Source organism: Jaculus jaculus, chromosome 7 (genome assembly GCF_020740685.1).
Source record: "Jaculus jaculus isolate mJacJac1 chromosome 7, mJacJac1.mat.Y.cur, whole genome shotgun sequence".
In the NCBI taxonomy this organism is placed as follows: domain Eukaryota; kingdom Metazoa; phylum Chordata; class Mammalia; order Rodentia; family Dipodidae; genus Jaculus; species Jaculus jaculus.
Genome location: NC_059108.1, coordinates 18,772,545 through 18,790,867, shown reverse-complemented (window position 1 = coordinate 18,790,867; position 18,323 = coordinate 18,772,545). Strand labels below are relative to the sequence as shown.

General features: G+C 44.8%; 1 protein-coding gene across 1 annotated transcript; it reads left to right on the top strand.

Annotated features, from left to right (window-relative positions):
• Positions 1-558: 558 nt before the first annotated feature.
• On the top strand, positions 559-17,983 carry Ccna1 (cyclin A1). Its single transcript, XM_004660014.2, has 9 exons — positions 559-643; positions 1,086-1,280; positions 11,259-11,505; positions 11,676-11,800; positions 13,000-13,223; positions 14,574-14,778; positions 15,909-16,022; positions 16,977-17,110; positions 17,832-17,983. Exons 2-9 carry the CDS (start codon positions 1,113-1,115, stop codon positions 17,881-17,883), a joined length of 1,269 nt encoding a protein of 422 aa, XP_004660071.2. The 5' UTR covers positions 559-643; positions 1,086-1,112; the 3' UTR covers positions 17,884-17,983.
• Positions 17,984-18,323: the final 340 nt, after the last annotated feature.

Here is an 18,323-nt window from a genome sequence, read left to right as displayed (position 1 = left end):
AGGCGAGCGCCGGGGAGCGAGCCGCCCTCGGGCCGGCGTGGAGGGCGCAGGGCTGGGTGGGGGAGGACGGCCGCGGCCGCCCGAGCCGGGGTTCTCGGGAGCGGGCCGCGCACGGACGTTGGCGGCAGGAGTTGGCGGCTGTTGGGAGCTCGGGCTCCGGGGCAGGGAGACGGTCCTCGCCGGGGCGGGCCGGCGGCCGGGCTCCTTCCCGGGCGGGGACACCGGCCAGCAGGGGGCGCGGGGGGCGCCGTGCGCGGCGGGTCCCGGCTCGTCCCGGCGGCTGGGCGGTGGCGGCGCCGCGGGAGGACCCAGCGTGGGGACCGCCGCGGCCCGGGAGCCTGTCAGGTGAGGCGTCGCCATGGCGATGAGGCCGCGCGGTTGCCATGGAAGCGGCGGCCCCTCCCGCGGCTGGGCCCGGGGAGGCCGCTGATTGGTGGATTCAACAGACGCGGGAGGGTTGAAAGGGATGAGTGGCAACCGCTGGGAGCCCGGCGCCTGGGCTGGAACCTCGCGCGCCACCCGGGCCGCTCCCTCCGCGCCCCGCCCGCCCCGCCGGCCCCTCACCCCGCCAGGGTTGCACCTGCTCCGAGGTCCAGACATAAAGAACTTTACCACCCCCTCCCCCAGAAGACCCAGGCCCGCTGTGGGTTCAGAGCAGGTTTGGGACCCCTGTCTGGCGAGGAGCACCCTTTTGTCTGTCACTTGGGGAAGGGACCCGCTTTCTTCGCCATCAGGGGGTCCTGGATCTTTAGTGTGGGTCAGCGGAGATGCGTTTCATAGGCGGGAAGACCGGAGATCCGTGGGTTTAACTCCCAACGAAAGTGGATTTATTTAGAATCCCAAAGTGGAGGTTTGGCAGGATTTCCCCCCCCCCCCCCCTTTTCCCCCAGCTTTTAGCCAGGTCCTGGATGAATGCTGTGATTGCCTTCAATCACGTTGGTGTTGGTTCAGAGCAGCTCTCACGATTTCCCCTTCCAAGCTCAGTAATTGCCAGGGAGATCAGAAATTGCCGCGCCTCCTCCCAGAGCTGCCCGGTGGGGAGAGGTCATCGAGTTTCACTTGTCTCTTTCTCTTTCCCCCCGTAGTAGCAGCAGCTTGTGGGGGCTCAAGCTATGCGTCGCAACAGTTCCAAGAGTGCACTAGTCCTGCCTGCAGGGGCTCGAGGTCCAGATGACTCTTGTCAGATGCTCACCAGAGCCCAGCTAGGACAGGATCCCTCGCAAAGGACAGTGCTCGGGGTTCTAACTGAGAATGAGCAGTACAGGAGAGCCTGTGGCCAGGTAATGATTTAGAAGCACCGGGGGAGGTGCTGTGGAAAACGGCTCTCAGGGCGTGGTAAGGCACTGGGGAGGCAAAGGTAGGAGGCTGGCCTCGAACTACACAGTGATATTCAGGCCACACTGGCCTAGAGTGAGACCTTCCCTGAAAACAAAACAAAACAAAAAGATAGAAAAAGAAGTATATAGAGAGAAGAGAGAGAGAGAGAGAGAGAGAGAGAGAGAGAGAGAGAGAGAGAAGGAGGGAGAGAGAGAGAGACGAAGAAGAAGGAGGAGGAGGAGAAAAAGGAAGGAAAGAAGGGAAAGGAAAAGGAATGAAAAGAAAGAGAAGAAAATGGGTCTTCCCTCATGGTGGGTGTAGGGGTAATGGGGGTGTTTTTCTGTTACAACTGGCCTTATATATTACCACGCTATAGATTGTGGGATATAGACAAGTTGCTTTAAGATCACTTTCCCCTTTTCAGGTAGAAATCGTGATTTTCCTTATTATTTCCCCAATGTCAAGGAAATAACTGTTTGGACGAAGTGTATGCAAGTGTGACTTAAGGGCTGGTGGTCTGAAAGGAAATGAGATTGCTCAGAATAGACTGTGGGGCTGGAGTTCCTCTGGGTCAGAATGGTGGGCAGTGTGATCCAGCCTAAGCCACTAGCGATCCTGCAGAGCCCGTGCTGTGCTCACTGGGGACAGGCCATCCTAGCATGCTTTTCAAAGGTTGCTTTGAGAGCAGCATCTCCCCAACAGGAAGAGCACCAAGGCAGACAGGTAATGGCGACTGAAATGACTTGTATGCTCTTAACAGATTATAGAAGCTTCCTGTTCAAAATTGAAAAGAAAACCAGTTGTTTAAATACAAAATAGATTTAGCTTCAGTTTTTTTTTTTTAATATTTTAGTTTTTACTTATTTATGAGAGAGAGAGAATGGGCATGTTAGGGCCTCCAGCTGCTGCAAACAAACTCCAGACATATGTGCTGTCTTGAGCATCTGGCTTGCATGGGTCCTAGAGAATCAAATCGGGGTCCTTTAGCTTCACAAACAAGTGCCCTAACCATTAAGCCCTCTTTCCAGCTCCCCCACCCCGCTTTTTTTTTTTAATTTTTATTCATTTATTTGAGAGCGACAGACACAGAGAGAAAGACAGATAGAGGGAGAGAGAGAATGGGCGCGCCAGGGCTTCCAGCCTCTGCAAACGAACTCCAGACGCGTGCGCCCCCTTGTGCATCTGGCTAACGTGGGACCTGGGGAACCGAGCCTCGAACCGGGGTCTTTAGGCTTCACAGGCAAGCGCTTAACCGCTAAGCCATCTCTCCAGCCCTCCACCCCGCTTTTTTTAAAAGAAAAATTTTATTTATTTATTTGCAAGGGGAGAGGAGGGCAAACCATATTATTGTTTGTGCCCAGTCCCGGAGATTTAACTTTCTTTTTCTTTTTTTTAAACTTTTAGTTTTGTTGTTGTTGCTTATTTTTATTTATTTATTTGAGAACGACAGAGAGAGAAGGAGGCAGAGAGAGAGAGAGAGAATGGGCGCGCCTGAGCTTCCAGCCACTGCAAATGAACTCCAGACGCGTGCGCCCCTTGTGCATCTGGCTAACGTGGGTCCTGGGGAATTGAGCCTCGAACCGGGGTACTTAGGCTTCACAGGCAAGTGCTTAACCGCTAAGCCATCTCCCCAGCCCAAGATTTAACTTTCTAACTAACAATGGGTCTTTGGGAAAGAAGAAAAACCTTCCCTAACACTGTTATCAGGTAAGTCCTCATAAGCATGCCTTAAGGCTGTACTGCGGATGGGTGGACCTGATGGTCACAAGTGTCTATATAAGTAGTAGTGAGTAGACAGGTCCTCTTCCTGTTTTCTAGGTGAGACAGATGCTTTGACTTCTCATTTACTGTCTCTTCACATCGTCATTTGCTTTCTGGTGGTGAAACTGGAATTTTAGGGTTTCTCACCAATGGATATATGCCTACACATTGATAACTTTGAGTATTCCCAGATTTTTGCCTTATGAATTCAAAGAATTAAAATCCACAGGTCAGAGCCAGGTCTGGCGGTGCACGCCTTTGATCCCAGCACTGGAGAGGCAGAGGTAGGAGGATCACTGAATTTAATACCACTCTGGGACTACATGGTGGATTACATGTCAGCCTGGGCAAGAGTGAGACCCTACCTCAAAAAACCAAAAAAATAAAAAAATAAATAAAATAAATAAAATAAAAGTCGTCCAGTCAGAGGGTAAAGTTTAGAGAGGCGTTATCAGCTTAAGAGAAGGAAAGAGGAAATAGTATGAAGAGCTCTACCCATGAGATGGCGGGAGGGGGATAAATCCCACCTAGAGACCCAAACTGGGGTCATTTGTAGATTCTGAATGGGGCCTGCGCTAGCCAGTCTTGATGCCAAATTTTGGGGCTGAGCTTAACCGAGCACAGTGGTTTAATCCTTCCAGAAATCTTAACTCTAGGAAAAGAGAATTTCTTCCTAGGGAGGTCATTTATGGGTGCAAACAGTTCTAGAGAATAAACTCTAGAGATAAAGAGAAACCAAGTCCTTCTCTGGCCTCTAGCAAAATGGACACTTCAAGGGCAGGGCAGGCTCAAGGATATTCCCTGCTTTTACTTTTTTTTTTTGGTGAGAGTGTGGAGTGTGAGAGGGAGCAAGAGAGAGAGGGAGAGAGAGAGACAGACAGACAGAGAGAGAGAGAGACAGACAGAGACACAGAGAGAGACAGAGAGAGAGAGAGACAGGCACTGGGGCCTCCAGCCTCTGCAATCAAACTCCAGACACGTGTGCCACCTGATGTGCATGTGTGACCTTGTGCGCTTATGTCACTTTGTGCATCTGGCTTATGTGGGACCTGGAGAGTTGAACAAGTGTCCTTAGGCTTTACAGACAAGCGCCTTAACCACTAAGTCATCTCTCCAGCCTCCCCACCTTTTATTTTTATTTTTATTTATTTATTTGAGGGTGATAGAGAGAAGGAGGCAGAGAGAGAGAGAGAGAGAGAGAGAGAGAGAGAGAGAGAGAGAGAGAGAGAATGGGAGCACCAGGGCTTCCAGCCATGGCAAACAAACTCCAGATGTGTGCACCCCCTTGTGCATCTGGCTAACATGGGTCCTGGGGAATTGAGCCTCGAACCTGGGTCCTTAGGCTTCATAGGCAAGCACTTAATGGCAAAGCCATCTCTCCAGCCCCTCAACCACCTCTTAAGAAAATAAATATTTATTTATTTGTAAGAAGAGAGAGATAGAAGAAAGACTGAAAGAATGGAATGCCAGAGCCTCCAGCCACTGTAAATAACTCCAGATATGTGCACATACACTACCTTGTGCCTCTGGCTTTACGTGGGCACTGGGGAATCACACTCAGGTTGTTAGGCTTTGCAGGCAAGCACCTTAGCCACTAGACCATCTCTCCAGCCCACCCGTCCTTTACTTTTGAGAGCCTGGTCACCCTAATCTGCCTCAACCCACCTTTGAAGAAGCAGCCCTAACTGTCCTTAGGGAATCGGGGCACTGGCCTGTCTTGGCTTCACCTTATCTCTGCTTTTTATTGTCTACGTCCTGATTGTAATACACAGAAATTGCAGCTTGGACCAACTGCTCTAAGTCTTTGCCTGGTGTTCAGCTACCAATATTTATAATTTTCTGCGAATATAAGATACCGGTTTGGTTAAAATTTTCATCGTTAATGAGAACTTCTTAAGCCTCTGTAGGAAGGTAATGGGGGGGGGGGCATGTTCTCCCTGACCGATAGCAGAGAGCTGAGTTATACATTAGGGCTTTGCTCTGGCGCCTTGGATCCCACAGAACACAGTAAGTGCTGTGTCTGCAGTTCCATGCCCCTGTGTACCCTCTTCACTCCAGTTGGGGTCATTTAAGGAGACTGACTCAGCCCCAGTGGGAACGTTGAAGTCGGAACTTGGGAATGGACCATATACTCTTCGTTTTACACTGCTACATCCTGGCTTAGCTCTCTTTGCTTTTCAATAGAGATCAAAGTCTGATTATCTGTTCAACCCAGGTCCTATTGCCTGCTAAGCTGGTGGAAAACCTGACGGTGCTGGTCTGGGTCCCCAGTGAACCTGCCTGGCTCCCACGGTGTCTCCTTTGGCTCACTTGGGGGAGAAAGGGTGGTAGACATAAGTCCCCATGATCTCTTGGAGGGGGCATAAACCTGAAGGGGCTGTGGGAGTGTCCCTTATCGAAGGTTTTGGTCTCTGATGGTTAGCTTCCTTGGGATCTGGAGAGCAGGGTCCAAAGGGAGTCTATGTGGACAGCCTGGGTTATAATACCTTAGGGGACGTGTGGGTCTCAGAAAGAGAAGCCCTGAGGTCAATAACTGTGGCTGGAGGATTAGGAGTTGTTGAGCCACAAACAGTAACTGGAGTGATCAGTTCCAGCTGGCATTTGGTGGCCAATTCACTATGGTCACAGAGGTAAAAGGATAACTGCATTTAAGGAGCCTTCATGTATTTCTCTTCCCTTCTGAAAAAAAAAAAAAAAAAAGTTGAAGAATTGTGCTGGATTTAAAACTGCTCTGTGGCGCCTATTGCTCTTCACTCTCTAGAGGGTACTTGGTCCGGGATTTCTGGCAGTAAAAATTTAAAAGCCTTTTTTGCTGAGGCTGCTTGAAGCTAATTGAGCCTTATTTTTTTTTTTAAATATTTTATTTATGTCGGGCATGGTGGTGCAAACCTTTAATCCCAGCACTTGTGAAGCAGAGGTAGGAAGATTGCCGTGAGTTTGAGGCTAACCTGAGACTACTGAGTGAATTCCAGGTCAGCCTGAGTTAGAGCGAGACCCGATCTCAGAAAACCAAATAAATAAATAAATAAATAAATAAATTATTTGGGAGATAAACAGAGAGAAAGATAGAGGGAGGGAGAGAATGGGTACTCCAGGGCCTTCAGCCACTGCAAACAAACTCCAGATGCATGTGCCACATTGTGCATCTGTCTTACATGGGTCCTGGGGAATCAAGCCATCCCTCCAGCCCATTGAGCCTAATTTTTAAGGATGCAGTCTAGTGATGACTTTGGAAATATCTTAAAGGCAGATTGTCTGATCTGGAATGAGATGGAGAAGGAGACAGCAGAAGAAACTTGGGTCAAGATGTGCCCAATCCTGTCCTTCATCCTTTCTTGGAGGCAGGCATCCCCCCAAGACCAGGATCTGAGGGAGTATGTTTTCCCTCAGACCATCAGAGTACACACAGAACTTGGAAACATCAAGACTCCAAGTGTAGGCTCAAGAACTTATCCTGTTCAGCCACCCTAAACTGCCTCAGTGGGATTGAATCCATGGGTGAAAGTAGTCAAAATGATGTTCAGGGCTTTAAAAAAAATTTTTTTTTGATTTCTCATGGTAGGTTTTCACTCTAGCCCAGGATGACTTTCTGTTGACTCAGGGTGGCCTCAAACACATGGTGATCCTCCTACCTCTGCCTCCTGTGTGCTAGGATTAAAGGTGTGTGCTGCCATGCCTGGCTGTCTAAGGCTTTTTATAAAATAGTTTTAATATGGGCTAGAGAGATGATTCAGTGGTTAAGGTGTTTGCCTGAAAAGTCTGAGGACCCCGGTTTGATTCCCTAATACCCATGTAAAGCCTGCAATGCACAAGGTGGCACATGCTTCTGTAGAGAGATTGAGAATGGGCATGCCAGGGCCTCCAACCACTGCAAATGAACTCCAGGTGCATGCACCACCTTATGCACCTGGCTTACGTGGGTCCTGGGGAATCAAGCCTTGAACTGGGGTCCTTAGGCTTCACAGCCAAGTGCTTAACCACTAAGCAATCTCTCCAGGCTCCAATACTTCAATTTTTTTTTAAAAAGAGCTTTAATAAAGGTAACATGCTCAGCTATATTTTCTTCTTCTAATGTGGTCTAAGCCCAGCACATAAAAATTGGCAACTTTGGGCTTAGTGGAGCTGTTTGCCATTCAGTCCCATCTCACATGGTCTGGTGCTCAGCACCACCTGCATATTACCCAGCTCCACTTTTCTACAGCCTTCTCAAACACCAGCTTTCTCTCTCCTTCCCCACTTTCTCTTCAGATCTCCATATTTCTGCTGTATCTTTATTTTCACAGCAAGCAGAGACAGAAAGAGTGAAAGAGAGCTGGAGGGATGGCTTAGCCGTTAAGGCATTTGCCTGCAAAGCCAAAGGACCCAGGTTCGATTCCTTAGAACCCATGTTAGCCAGATGCGCAAGGGGGCGCACATTTCTGGAGTTCGTTTTCAGTGGCTGGAGGCCCTGGCTCACCCATTCTCTCTCTCTCTCTCTCCTTCTGTCTCTGATAAATAAATATAAAAAATGTTTAAAAAAAAAAAAGAAAATGAAAGAATGAAAGAGAGAGGATGCATGCATCTGGTTTTACATGGATACTGGGTAATCCAACCTGAGTACTTTGGATCTCCAGGCTTTTCAGGCAATTGCCTTAGCCTCTAAGCCATCTCTCCAGCCCATAACCAGAATTGTTAATGCTCCTCTGTGCTATGTACCGGGTCATCCCCATCTTGTTCTGTGCTGTGATCTGTGTGTCTCGGCCTTTATGCAAGGTGGGCCTCCAGATGTGTAGGAGGTCTCATGCCCTCTTAGGATTTTGAGGCTATCTCTCCAACAGCTCTTTTCTCTTAAGTTTCCTCTTGTCTACTGGATCAAACAAATAAGCATATAAATACCTTGTAACTTGTTCCATCTTCAAAAACTTTTAGCTGCACAGCTGTTTGCAGCTACTGTCCTATTTATAGCAACAATCCTTCAATGTGAAGAACTGCGGGGGCCCTCTCTACATCACTAGCATGGGACGACACATGGAATACACTCTTGTCTTTCTTGTCTTGTCCAAAAGAGTGTCATTCATGCCTGGCCAGAGTATCACACAGGGATTTTGTGAATGAATGCTCTCTGTTTCTGGTTCTCTTGTTCTCTCTGAACTCATTTTTCTTCTTGAGTCAGGGTCTCACTGTAGCTCAAGCTGACATGGAACTCACTCTGTAGCCCAGGGTGGCCTTGAGTTCTTGATCCTTCTGCCTCTACCTTCAAGTGCTGGGATTATATGGCCATACCAACCTTTCAGAGCTAGTCTTTTGTTGGAATCTTGTATCCATTCACTCTGGTAGCAATTTCTCAAGCCTGCTAGCATTAAGTGCAAACTCTCTGTGAGAATTCATATACTTACCTCTGTCCTCTAAATTGTACTGCAGGCTCACATATCCAGCAGTCTTTTCGATATCTCCACTTGGACCTCATAAGGTATCTATCTATACCTTCTAGGGATGTAAAATGGAGCCCTAACCCTTCTTCTTCCTCAATTTTCTCTTCTCTATATCTTCTTCATCTCATTAAATAGAAAGTCAAAACTTCCTGTTATCAGCCCTAAAACCTTGACTCTTCTTTTTCTTGCATCTCCCATCCAATCTACCTTTTAGAAATGTGTAATAGACTCGGGAGTGATGGCTTATACACACCTTTCATCCAGCACTTGGGAGGCCGAGGTCAGAGGATCACTGTGAGTTTGAGGCCAGCCCGAGACTACGTAGTGAATTCCAGGTTAGCCTGGGCTAGAGTGAGACCCTACCCTGAAAAACAAAACAAAAGAAATGTGTAGCAAAATACTACCATAGTTTAAATGTCTATTATGTCTGACTTGGGATTTACAACGGTTTTATTGACAGGGTTTTTTTTTTTTTTTACCATTGCTGTGGTTTTCTGAGGAAGGGTCTTACTCTAGCCAAGGTTGGCCTGGAACTTACTCTGTAGTCCCAGGCTGGCCTCTAACTCATAGTGCTTCTCCTCCTCCTTCTACCTCTGCCTCCCCAATGCTGGAATTAAAGGTGTGCACCTCCATGCTCAGTGCTGACAGAATTTCTTTTGTGAAGCAGGGTCTCATTCTATCCTAAGCTGGCCTCAAACTCATGGCGATCCTCATACCTCAACCTCTGTAGTGGTGTGATTAAAGGTGTGCATGACCACATGGGGCTTTAAAAGATTTAGAGCTGGTCATTTTACTCTTATCTTGTTCTCTACACATGGCCCTAGAATATTTTCTTAAAGTATAAATCATTTCGTATCATTCCTCTGACCAAAATCTTTCCATGGCTCCACTTGCTGAATAAAAGCCAATCCCCAAGTGGCTTATTGCAAGGCCTCCATAAACTAGCTTTTCTTTCTGAGCCCATTCCCCATACTCTCTTCCTCACTGTGCTCTGCTCCTACCGTGTCTTTTCTTGTTCATCTTTGCCTCCTCTCCCTCTCCTCTGGGTTGAACTAGCTTTTTTCTTTGGGGTAGAGTCTCACTCTGGCCCAGGCTGACCTGGAATTCACTATGGAGTCTCAGAGTGGCCTCAAACTCACAGCAATCCTCCTACCTGTGCCTCCCGAGTGCTAAGATTAAAGGCATGTTCCACCACACCTGGCTAACGTTTGTTTATTACTAAATCCTAGGCGCCTAGAACAGGATCTGGCACATGGTAGGTGCTCAGCAAATACTTGAAAGGATAAACATCTCAAACCTATATACATATATCTATGTAGCAGAAGTTAAACTTTGAGTTTCACCTGGAGTCATGGCTGTTGGGTTATAGTAACTTGTGACTATGTTCCTTTGTGGTCTCTGAGAATGTTTCTTTAATTCTATGTCATAAGCTTCTTTCTTATTGAGCATATGCTATATATTTAGCTGACCAAGTGGAGAGGAAATTTACAGAGCCACATATGAATTTGGGATTGGCCTTAAATAGTAAATACAAAAGTAACTTGTAATTAAAATGTTTATATCATGTATGGAGCTGGCATTTGAATAAACATAATCCCAGTGCATAAAACCCACCTATTTTCCCTGGCTCACCTGCTCACCTGACTTTCATGTCATCCATGTCATCCATATGGCTCATTTTACAATGTTTGATGCATTGTGCTTGCTTAGGGTCATGATACCCCAGCTCATGGTATGAGAATAAAGAAGTGATTTGAGAAATTTCTCCAAAAGTACTTAAAAAGCATTTGACAGCTTACAAGAATAATTAGTTGTATGAGTTTCCAGAATCATCAGCCTACAAATCACTGGACACAATGTGAAATTAAAACAAATGTTTATCTATTTTTGAGAGAGAGAGAAAGAGAGAGAGAGAGAGAGAGAGAGAGAGAGAGAGAATTGGCATGCCAGAGCTTCTAGCCACTGCAAATGAACTCCAGATACATGTTCCCCCTTGTGCATCTAGCTTACATGGGTCCTGGGGAGTCGAGCCTGGGTCCGTAGATGACTTAGGCAAATACCTTACCTAACACTAAGCCATCTTTCCAGCCAACAGCATGAAAAATTTTAAGGGAGTTTGCAATTAAAAAATAACTATTCAGGGCTGGAGAGATGGCTTAGCGGTTAAGTGCTTGCCTGTGAAGTCTAAGGACCCCGGTTCGAGGCTCGATTCCCCAGGTCCCACGTTAGCCAGATGCACAAGGGGGCGCACGCGCACGCGTCTGGAGTTCGTTTGCAGAGGCTGGAAGCCCTGGCGCGCCCATTCTCTCTCTCTCTCCCTCTGTCTTTCTTTCTGTGTCTGTCGCTCTCAAATAAATAAATAAATAAATTAAAAAAATAACTATTCAAGAAGAAAACATATAGGAATTCAATAACTAAGCATCAAGAACTATGCCGATTCTTATAAAAATCTTCATTTACATAAGCATGAAGGCCATTTTGCTATTTTTCCATATGTTGTACCTATTTCATTTTGTAGAACTACAGTTTCTCTTTTGATAGTTTTGCTTTCCCTTTAATACGCATGGAAAGAGTATGACAAATTTAGGTAGAATTCTTTCTATTTACTAAATGGAAAGGCAAGATCAAGGCAAAAGTTACACTTTCAGAGCTTTATTCTCTGGAATTAGATGGCCGTCTTAGAGTTTGGTCTTACCACCCCAGGCACTATGAACTCACATTACCTAGGTGACCTTGTGGGTGACAAGACATGTCACTTTGTTTTCGTAGGAGATCACAACCATCAGATGTTTCTCTGGATCAGAGAATGTCTTCCCTCCAGCTGGAAAGACACTGCTCGCTGACTGCGTGGTCCATGAGCCAGGCAAACAGGGACTTGATATTTACATGGAGGAGCCTGAACAGGGGGACAAAGACAGCTGCCCAGCGAGAGAGGCACTAGCATTTGAGGATGTGTATGAAGTAGACACCAGCACGCTCAAATCAGGCCTCCACTTCCTGCTGGATTTCAACACAGGTATTCTGGCTCACCTGTGGTTTCTGGTGCCCTATGGTCCCAGGCCCCTGTACTGTGATTGTTTCGGTGGAGAGTAAATGGCAAGAGTTTTCACACCTGCCTGTGGAGGGTGAGTGGATGTGAGACGTTTTAGCCCACATGACTTATCTCACAATGTTGACCCTCCGCAGTTTCCCCCATGCTGGTAGACTCATCTGTCCATTCCCAGTCTGAAGCAGCATCCGATTTTGGCACAGATGTGATAAATGTGACCGAGTATGCTGAGGAAATTCATCAGTATCTTAGAGAAGCTGAAGTGAGTTCTCCCAACTTCTACTTCTGTCTCCAGGACCCCACGCTCTGTGGAAAGTACTGCACGTTGACCATTCCCAATCTGACAGTCCTGTGTGTGACCTGCTGCAGAATTTGGAACTTTTTGAGCACCAACACAGTACCACACATGGAAAATACCAATGCGAAACTTTGTTTCATGAGAAAGACTATTAAAAATATTGTTTAAGCTGGGCGTGGTGGTGCATGCCTGTAATCCCAGTACTCGGGAGACAGGGATAGAAGGATTGCCGTGAGTTCAAGGCCAGCCTGGAACTACAGAGTGAGTTAGTTCCACGTCAGCCTGGACTAGAGTGAGACCCTACATCAAAAAATATTGTTTAAAATTACCCCCAGGCTGTATGTATAAGGTATAAATGAAACAAATAAATTTGTGTCTAGGCTTGGGTCATATCCCCATGATATCTCATTATGTATATGCAAAATGTCTCCACATCAAAAAGAGAAATACTGATCTCAAACACGGGATAAGGGACACTCAGCTTGTAGTTGTCATGGTGAGTAGCAATTACATGAATGGTTTTTATAATTTGAAGAATTTCCATATTCAGTGTTTCACTCTCAGGATTGACATATGTTACTATTTCCTCCTTCCTTATGTTGTTGTTAACTATAGAACCAGACTGTCATGCTTTTCTGATTGTCGTAATTATGCTACATATTTGGCTTTGAATCAGTATCCTGCTAACTTTTTTTTGTGAGATTATAAAACAAAAAAAATTTTTTTTTCAAGGTAGGGTCTTCCTCTAGCTCAGGCTGATCTGGAATTCACTATATAGTCTCAAGGTGGCCTTGAACTCATGGCGATCCTCCTACCTCTGCCTCCCAAGTGCTGGGATTAAAAGTGTGTGCCTGGGCCAGAGTGAGACCCTACCTCGAAAAACCAAAAATAAATAAATAAATTAATTAATTAAAAAAATAATATTAGGTGGGTGTGGTAACACAAGCCTTTAATCCTAGCACTCTGGAGGCACAGGTAGGTGGATCCCTGAGTTCGAGGCCACCCTGAGACTACATAGTGAATTCCAGGTCAGCCCAGGCTAGCGTGAGACCCTACCTCAAAAACCCAAAAATCACTAAAATAAAATAAAAATGGGAACAATAGTGAGGAATGCTCTTTCTGCCCGTGTAACTATTTGAAGATGGAAACTCTTTCCTCAACAGATGAGACACAGACCCAAGGCTCACTACATGCGGAAGCAGCCCGACATCACAGAGGGCATGCGCACCATCCTGGTGGACTGGCTCGTGGAGGTTGGCGAAGAATACAAACTTCGCACAGAGACCCTGTACCTGGCTGTCAACTTCCTGGACAGATTTCTTTCCTGCATGTCAGTTCTGAGAGGGAAGCTGCAGCTCGTGGGGACAGCTGCTATTCTTCTGGCTTCGTAAGTGCTCTTTCACTTGAATCATGTGACATTCCTCCTGCCAAAACAGTTGTCTTTTTTTCTCTCCAGTTATTGAAGAAATGTAGTGCTTGTAATTAAAATGATTCATACATCTTTTGATAAAAGATCACCATCTTTGCAGTATTCACCAAAAAACTGAATCTTCCCCACTCTTCAATTCAGATGTTATAATTTACAGCAAAAACATTGTGTGTAAAGTAGCCATCAGCTCAAATTTAGGATGGAATCTAACTATTTTCTATTTTACACTATGGTCTTTTGGCTAAACACTAGTACAAGTAAAATTGTTATTTAAGGAGATTTTGATTACACAAAAGCTATCTTCATGATTTAGCAAATAATGTCTAATGGCATAGTTTATTTGGTTAAACTAAGTAAGCATGTTTCACTGGTTCTTATTACTTTTTTATTTATTTGTTTTTTTTATTCATTTGAGACAGAGAGGGAAGAAAGAGAGAGAGATTGAGAGAGAGAGAGAGAGAGAGAGAGAGAGAGAGAGAGAGAGAGAAGAGAGAGAGCGCCAGGGCCTCTAGCCACTGCAAACAAACTCCAGGCACATGTACCACCTTGTGCATCTGGCTTATGTGGGACCCAGAGAATCGAAGCTGAGTCCTTAGGCTTCACAGGCATGTGTCTTAACAGCTAAACCATCTCTTCAGCCCTGGTTCCTATTACTATTAGTCATTGATTCATAACAATATCCAATTGTGTGAGAAAAGAGCTGAGTTGTGGTCAAACTGGCTCTATGTAACCCGTTGCTGAATAGTAGTTTCCTTTCTATTCTGGTCTCAAATGCTCTCATTATTTATACATAGAAACCTGCTAATAGTTCCCTAAAGAAAGTGAAAACAAAAGCATAAGGAAAGAAGTGATGGTAGTGAAATGTTATCATAGCTATTTCTCAGTTGTCCACTAGACATCATTTGCCAATTCAATAGAGAAAGTTGAATATGATATTAAAAAAATAAAAATGGCCTGTGGTGTTTTCTTCTATTATTGTGTTCATCAGAACATTGTTTTCCACAAAATGATATGGGGTCTATGGCATCCATAGGAGCCCACCTGTAGTCTCTGTTCATGATCTTTCATTGTGTCAGAGATGAAGACCTGTGTGTCTCGGTTGAAATGGAAATGCACCCACCTTGTGATACTTGTTTGATTGGATTGGAAAGAAGCTCCTAATATTTTCATAGCCCTATGTTGTTCTGTGATATTTAGGTAGAAATGGGGGAATAAAGGGAAGAAGTCTTCAGTGTTATGTTGAGGGAAAGGGGAAGCAGAGGCATGGGCTCCAAACATTTCTCCTAAGAATTATTTTATTTTTCTCAGAAAATATGAAGAAATATATCCACCTGAAGTGGACGAGTTTGTTTACATAACTGACGATACCTACACAAAAAGGCAACTGTTAAGGATGGAACACCTGCTCCTGAAAGTCTTGGCTTTTGATCTGACAGTGCCAACTACCAACCAGTTTCTTCTTCAGTACCTGAGGCGTCATGGAGTGTGCCTCAGAACTGAGAACTTGGCCAAGGTATGCCACACGCTGCCTGGATGACAGGTGCTAAGGAGCATGAAAAGTTGCCTTTCCTAGTCACCCTTCCATTGTTTTTGCCTTCCAAGATTTCACCTTGGACCCCAAACATCTATTTTAATTAATTAATTTATTTATGAGAGAGAGAGAATGGGCATGCCAGGGCCCCTCACCACTGAAAACAAACTTTGGATGCATGCACCACCTTGTGCATCTGGCTTATGTGGGTACTGGGGAATTGAACCTGGGTCCTTAGGCTTTGCAGGCAAGGCCTTGAACCACTAGGCAATCTGTCTAGCCCCTCACTCCAAAACATCTTTTTAACATTTAAACACATCTGACTTAAAGAGCATGATATCTAGTTAGAAGACTTTACTGTTGAGTATCTTTGGTAGTCACAGCTCACCTAAACCACCCAACTATTAAAGAAATTTACCCTTGGATGCCATTCCCCTATTAGATTCATACCATATGCAAACTATGTATTTCATGTGGGAACAAAGTGAATGTAGGCTAATTTGGTTTTAATCTCATTCTAACTGATTAAGTGAGGAAACATTTCTCAATTACTTGAAATGATAGAGGTTTAGTTAAGTAGTACAACCATGTTGATTGTCAATCACTATGATATTTGAAATATATGTGTATATATATTGCAGAGTCATAATTATATCTACAGTATACTTCAGAAATGTTCCCATTGGCATTGCTATAAATCAGGAGCCATATTCATTTGTCTAGTAAATTAGTAGTTTTACTATGGTCACATTTCAGGCTTTTAACTGAAGACTCTGTTCTTATTCCCAGTGCCAGAGGAACACTATTTTGTCTCACTGCCATGAGTCTGAACTACTGGCATAAGATGTGTTAACTTATCTCATGTACTATGTGGGTGGGTGCAAATCTAGGACACTGAGGTTTCATCCAACACAGGCGTTACTCTGGTTAAAGGTAGGCACATCAATTATTAACCCAATAAGGATGTTTAATTTCTGTGCTCATAACCAGATACTAGTCAAACAAAGAAAAGACACTGTTCATTCTTTTGTCGTTTCTAAGTTTACCCGTTCAGTTTGCCTCTGCTTACATTTCTTCCTAACACTGAGATTTACTTTCTGTCTTGTGCGTAGTATGTAGCAGAACTGAGTCTACTCGAAGCTGACCCTTTCTTGAAATATCTTCCTTCCCTGATAGCTGCGGCAGCTTATTGCCTGGCAAACTACATTGTGAATAGGCACTTCTGGGTAAGGCCCTCTCTCCCCTCTCGATGAAATCACTTCAAGGCTCATGTAAAACCTGTTGAATTACTTTCAAGGCTTTGAACGGGCATGCCTCCTGTGATTGGTTGTCTAGAGAGCAGACCACAACCTGCCATGAGTCTCCCAGACCAGCGTCTGTGGCTGCGACTCCACGACTTCTCTTTATGGGGAGCAGAGATGGCAAAAGTCAAGGGAACAGCAAGGCATGCCTGCCAACCTTGATGCTCACTGCTAGGCATGGATGGCCCTTACACTTTAGTCATTGGCCACTTAAAGCAAGTTGACCCTAGCTAAGAGTGGTGGCTCATGCCTGTAGTCCCAGCACTTGGTGGATGAGGTAGGAGGATCATGAATTAGAGGCTGGCCTGGGCTAGAGAGGGAGACCCTGACTCCTCCCCCACAAAATGTTGTTGATCTTCCCGTTTTGTTAAATAAAGTCCTAGACTACTCAAAGGCTGTGCCAAGCTCTCAGAAAGTAGACCTTTTCCTATTGTCTCTTCCCTGAGAAGGTGACAAGATCAGAAACAGGGTGTTTATGTTTTGTTGTTCCAAAATAAGTGCAGTGTTGACCTTTATTTTCTAGAATATTAAATGAGTATATTTATTCCTATGCCATATTTGGACTAATAATATTTTATGTCCAAGAAATTCATTAAGAACTCATGAAAGTCTCACTCATGAGGGAACAGGGAAAGGGACCAACCACCGACAGCGAATTGGAAATAAACAGCGTGAGCGACTTGGTAATTTATAACTCAGGCTGTCTTGTTAACAGTTCATATCTAATGTGTCTAAAGAAAGTGGCTACAGATTCTTTTGAGCAAATATGGATATATAATCAGGAATTAATTCGCTTAATGTTGCTATCAGTTATATTCAGAGTTCTACTCTCTACTGGAGTCACATAAAGCAATTTTTTTTCCTTTTTATCTCATTTAGCCAGAAACACTTGCTGCATTTACAGGCTATTCACTGAGTGAAATTGTGCCTTGCCTGAGTGAGCTGCATAGAGCATGCCTCAATATACCCCATCGGCCTCAGCAGGCCATCAGGGAGAAGTATAAAGCTCCCAAGTAAGTGACTGACATTTTCTCCTCTTGGGTCTTCATTTAAAGCTTCTTGCATCACTGTAGAGTCAGAGTGAGAAAGAGAATAAATTTTATTTTATGCTAGGTTGGAAATGTAAGATTGCACATTAAATCAAGGGAAGGAATTTGGGCCGGGCATGGTGGTGCATGCCTTTAATCCCAGCACTCTTGAAGCTGAGGAAAGATGATCACTTTGAGTTTGAGGCCAGCCTGAGCTACAGAATGAGATTCAGATTAGCCTGGGCTAGAGTGAGACAGATCACATCTCAAACACATTAAAAAGAAAAGAAGGACTGGAGAGACAGCTTAGTGGTTAAGGCACTTGCCTGCAAAGCCAAAGGACCCAGGTTCAACTCCCCAGGACCCACGTAAGCCAGATGCACAAGGGGGCGCACACATATGGAGTTCCTTTGTAGTAGCTGGAGGCCATGTCATGCCCATTCTCTCTCTCTCTCTCTACCTGCCTATTTCTGTATATCATTCTCTCTCAAATAAATAAAACAAAAACAAAATATTTTTAAAAAAGAAAAGAAGAAACCAAAAATGAAAAGGAACTTGGAAAGGTCTAGCCTGACAGCTTTTCATACTACAGTTAACCAGCTTCCAGTCTGCTAAGACCATTTGAGGGCGTTCTGTAGCCTAGCTGAGATCGTATAAAACTGACATCCTTGGCCCTGGGCTGACCTTGCTGTGGCTCTCATTCCAGGTACCTGCATGTGTCCCTCATGGAGCCACCTGCAGTTCTTCCTTTGCAGTAGGTGGCAGAAGTGAAGCTCTTCTGGGACTCAGCTTTCAGACAGAAGACTTGCTCCTTCCTTGTGTTGGTTTCTGCAGTTTGTGTCACCTGATGACATGGATCCGCTCATGACATTTTTAAACTATGTAAATGCCTTTAGGTTTTCTTAGACTTTAGTAGCTTATAGTGTAGATTAGCATTTTAAAACAATAAACAACTTGCCTTTTGACCATGTGTTAGGCCTGTCTACTAGTTCACATAGCTGATATCCTTGCCTGAAATTTCAGTTGAGTGTACTGTGTCACTGCTATTTAACCATTATTCAGAGTTGCTTTTACAGATGTTACACACTCCTTGGCTCAAGTGCATTGAGGCATCCAAAGACTTTCAAGTTTGTTAAATAGCTTTTTTCCTTTTTCTTTTTAATATTTTTACTTATTTATTTGAGAGAAGAAGAGGCAG

Excerpts from the sequence above, each read along its gene's own strand:
- Ccna1 (XM_004660014.2), top strand. The coding sequence starts at position 1,113 with ATGCGTCGCAACAGTTCCAAGAGTGCACTAGTCCTGCCTGCAGGGGCT. Across the intron at positions 1,281-11,258 it reads ACAGGAGAGCCTGTGGCCAG|GAGATCACAACCATCAGATG; the intron begins GTAATGATTTAG and ends TTGTTTTCGTAG. Across the intron at positions 13,224-14,573 it reads GCTGCTATTCTTCTGGCTTC|AAAATATGAAGAAATATATC; the intron begins GTAAGTGCTCTT and ends TATTTTTCTCAG.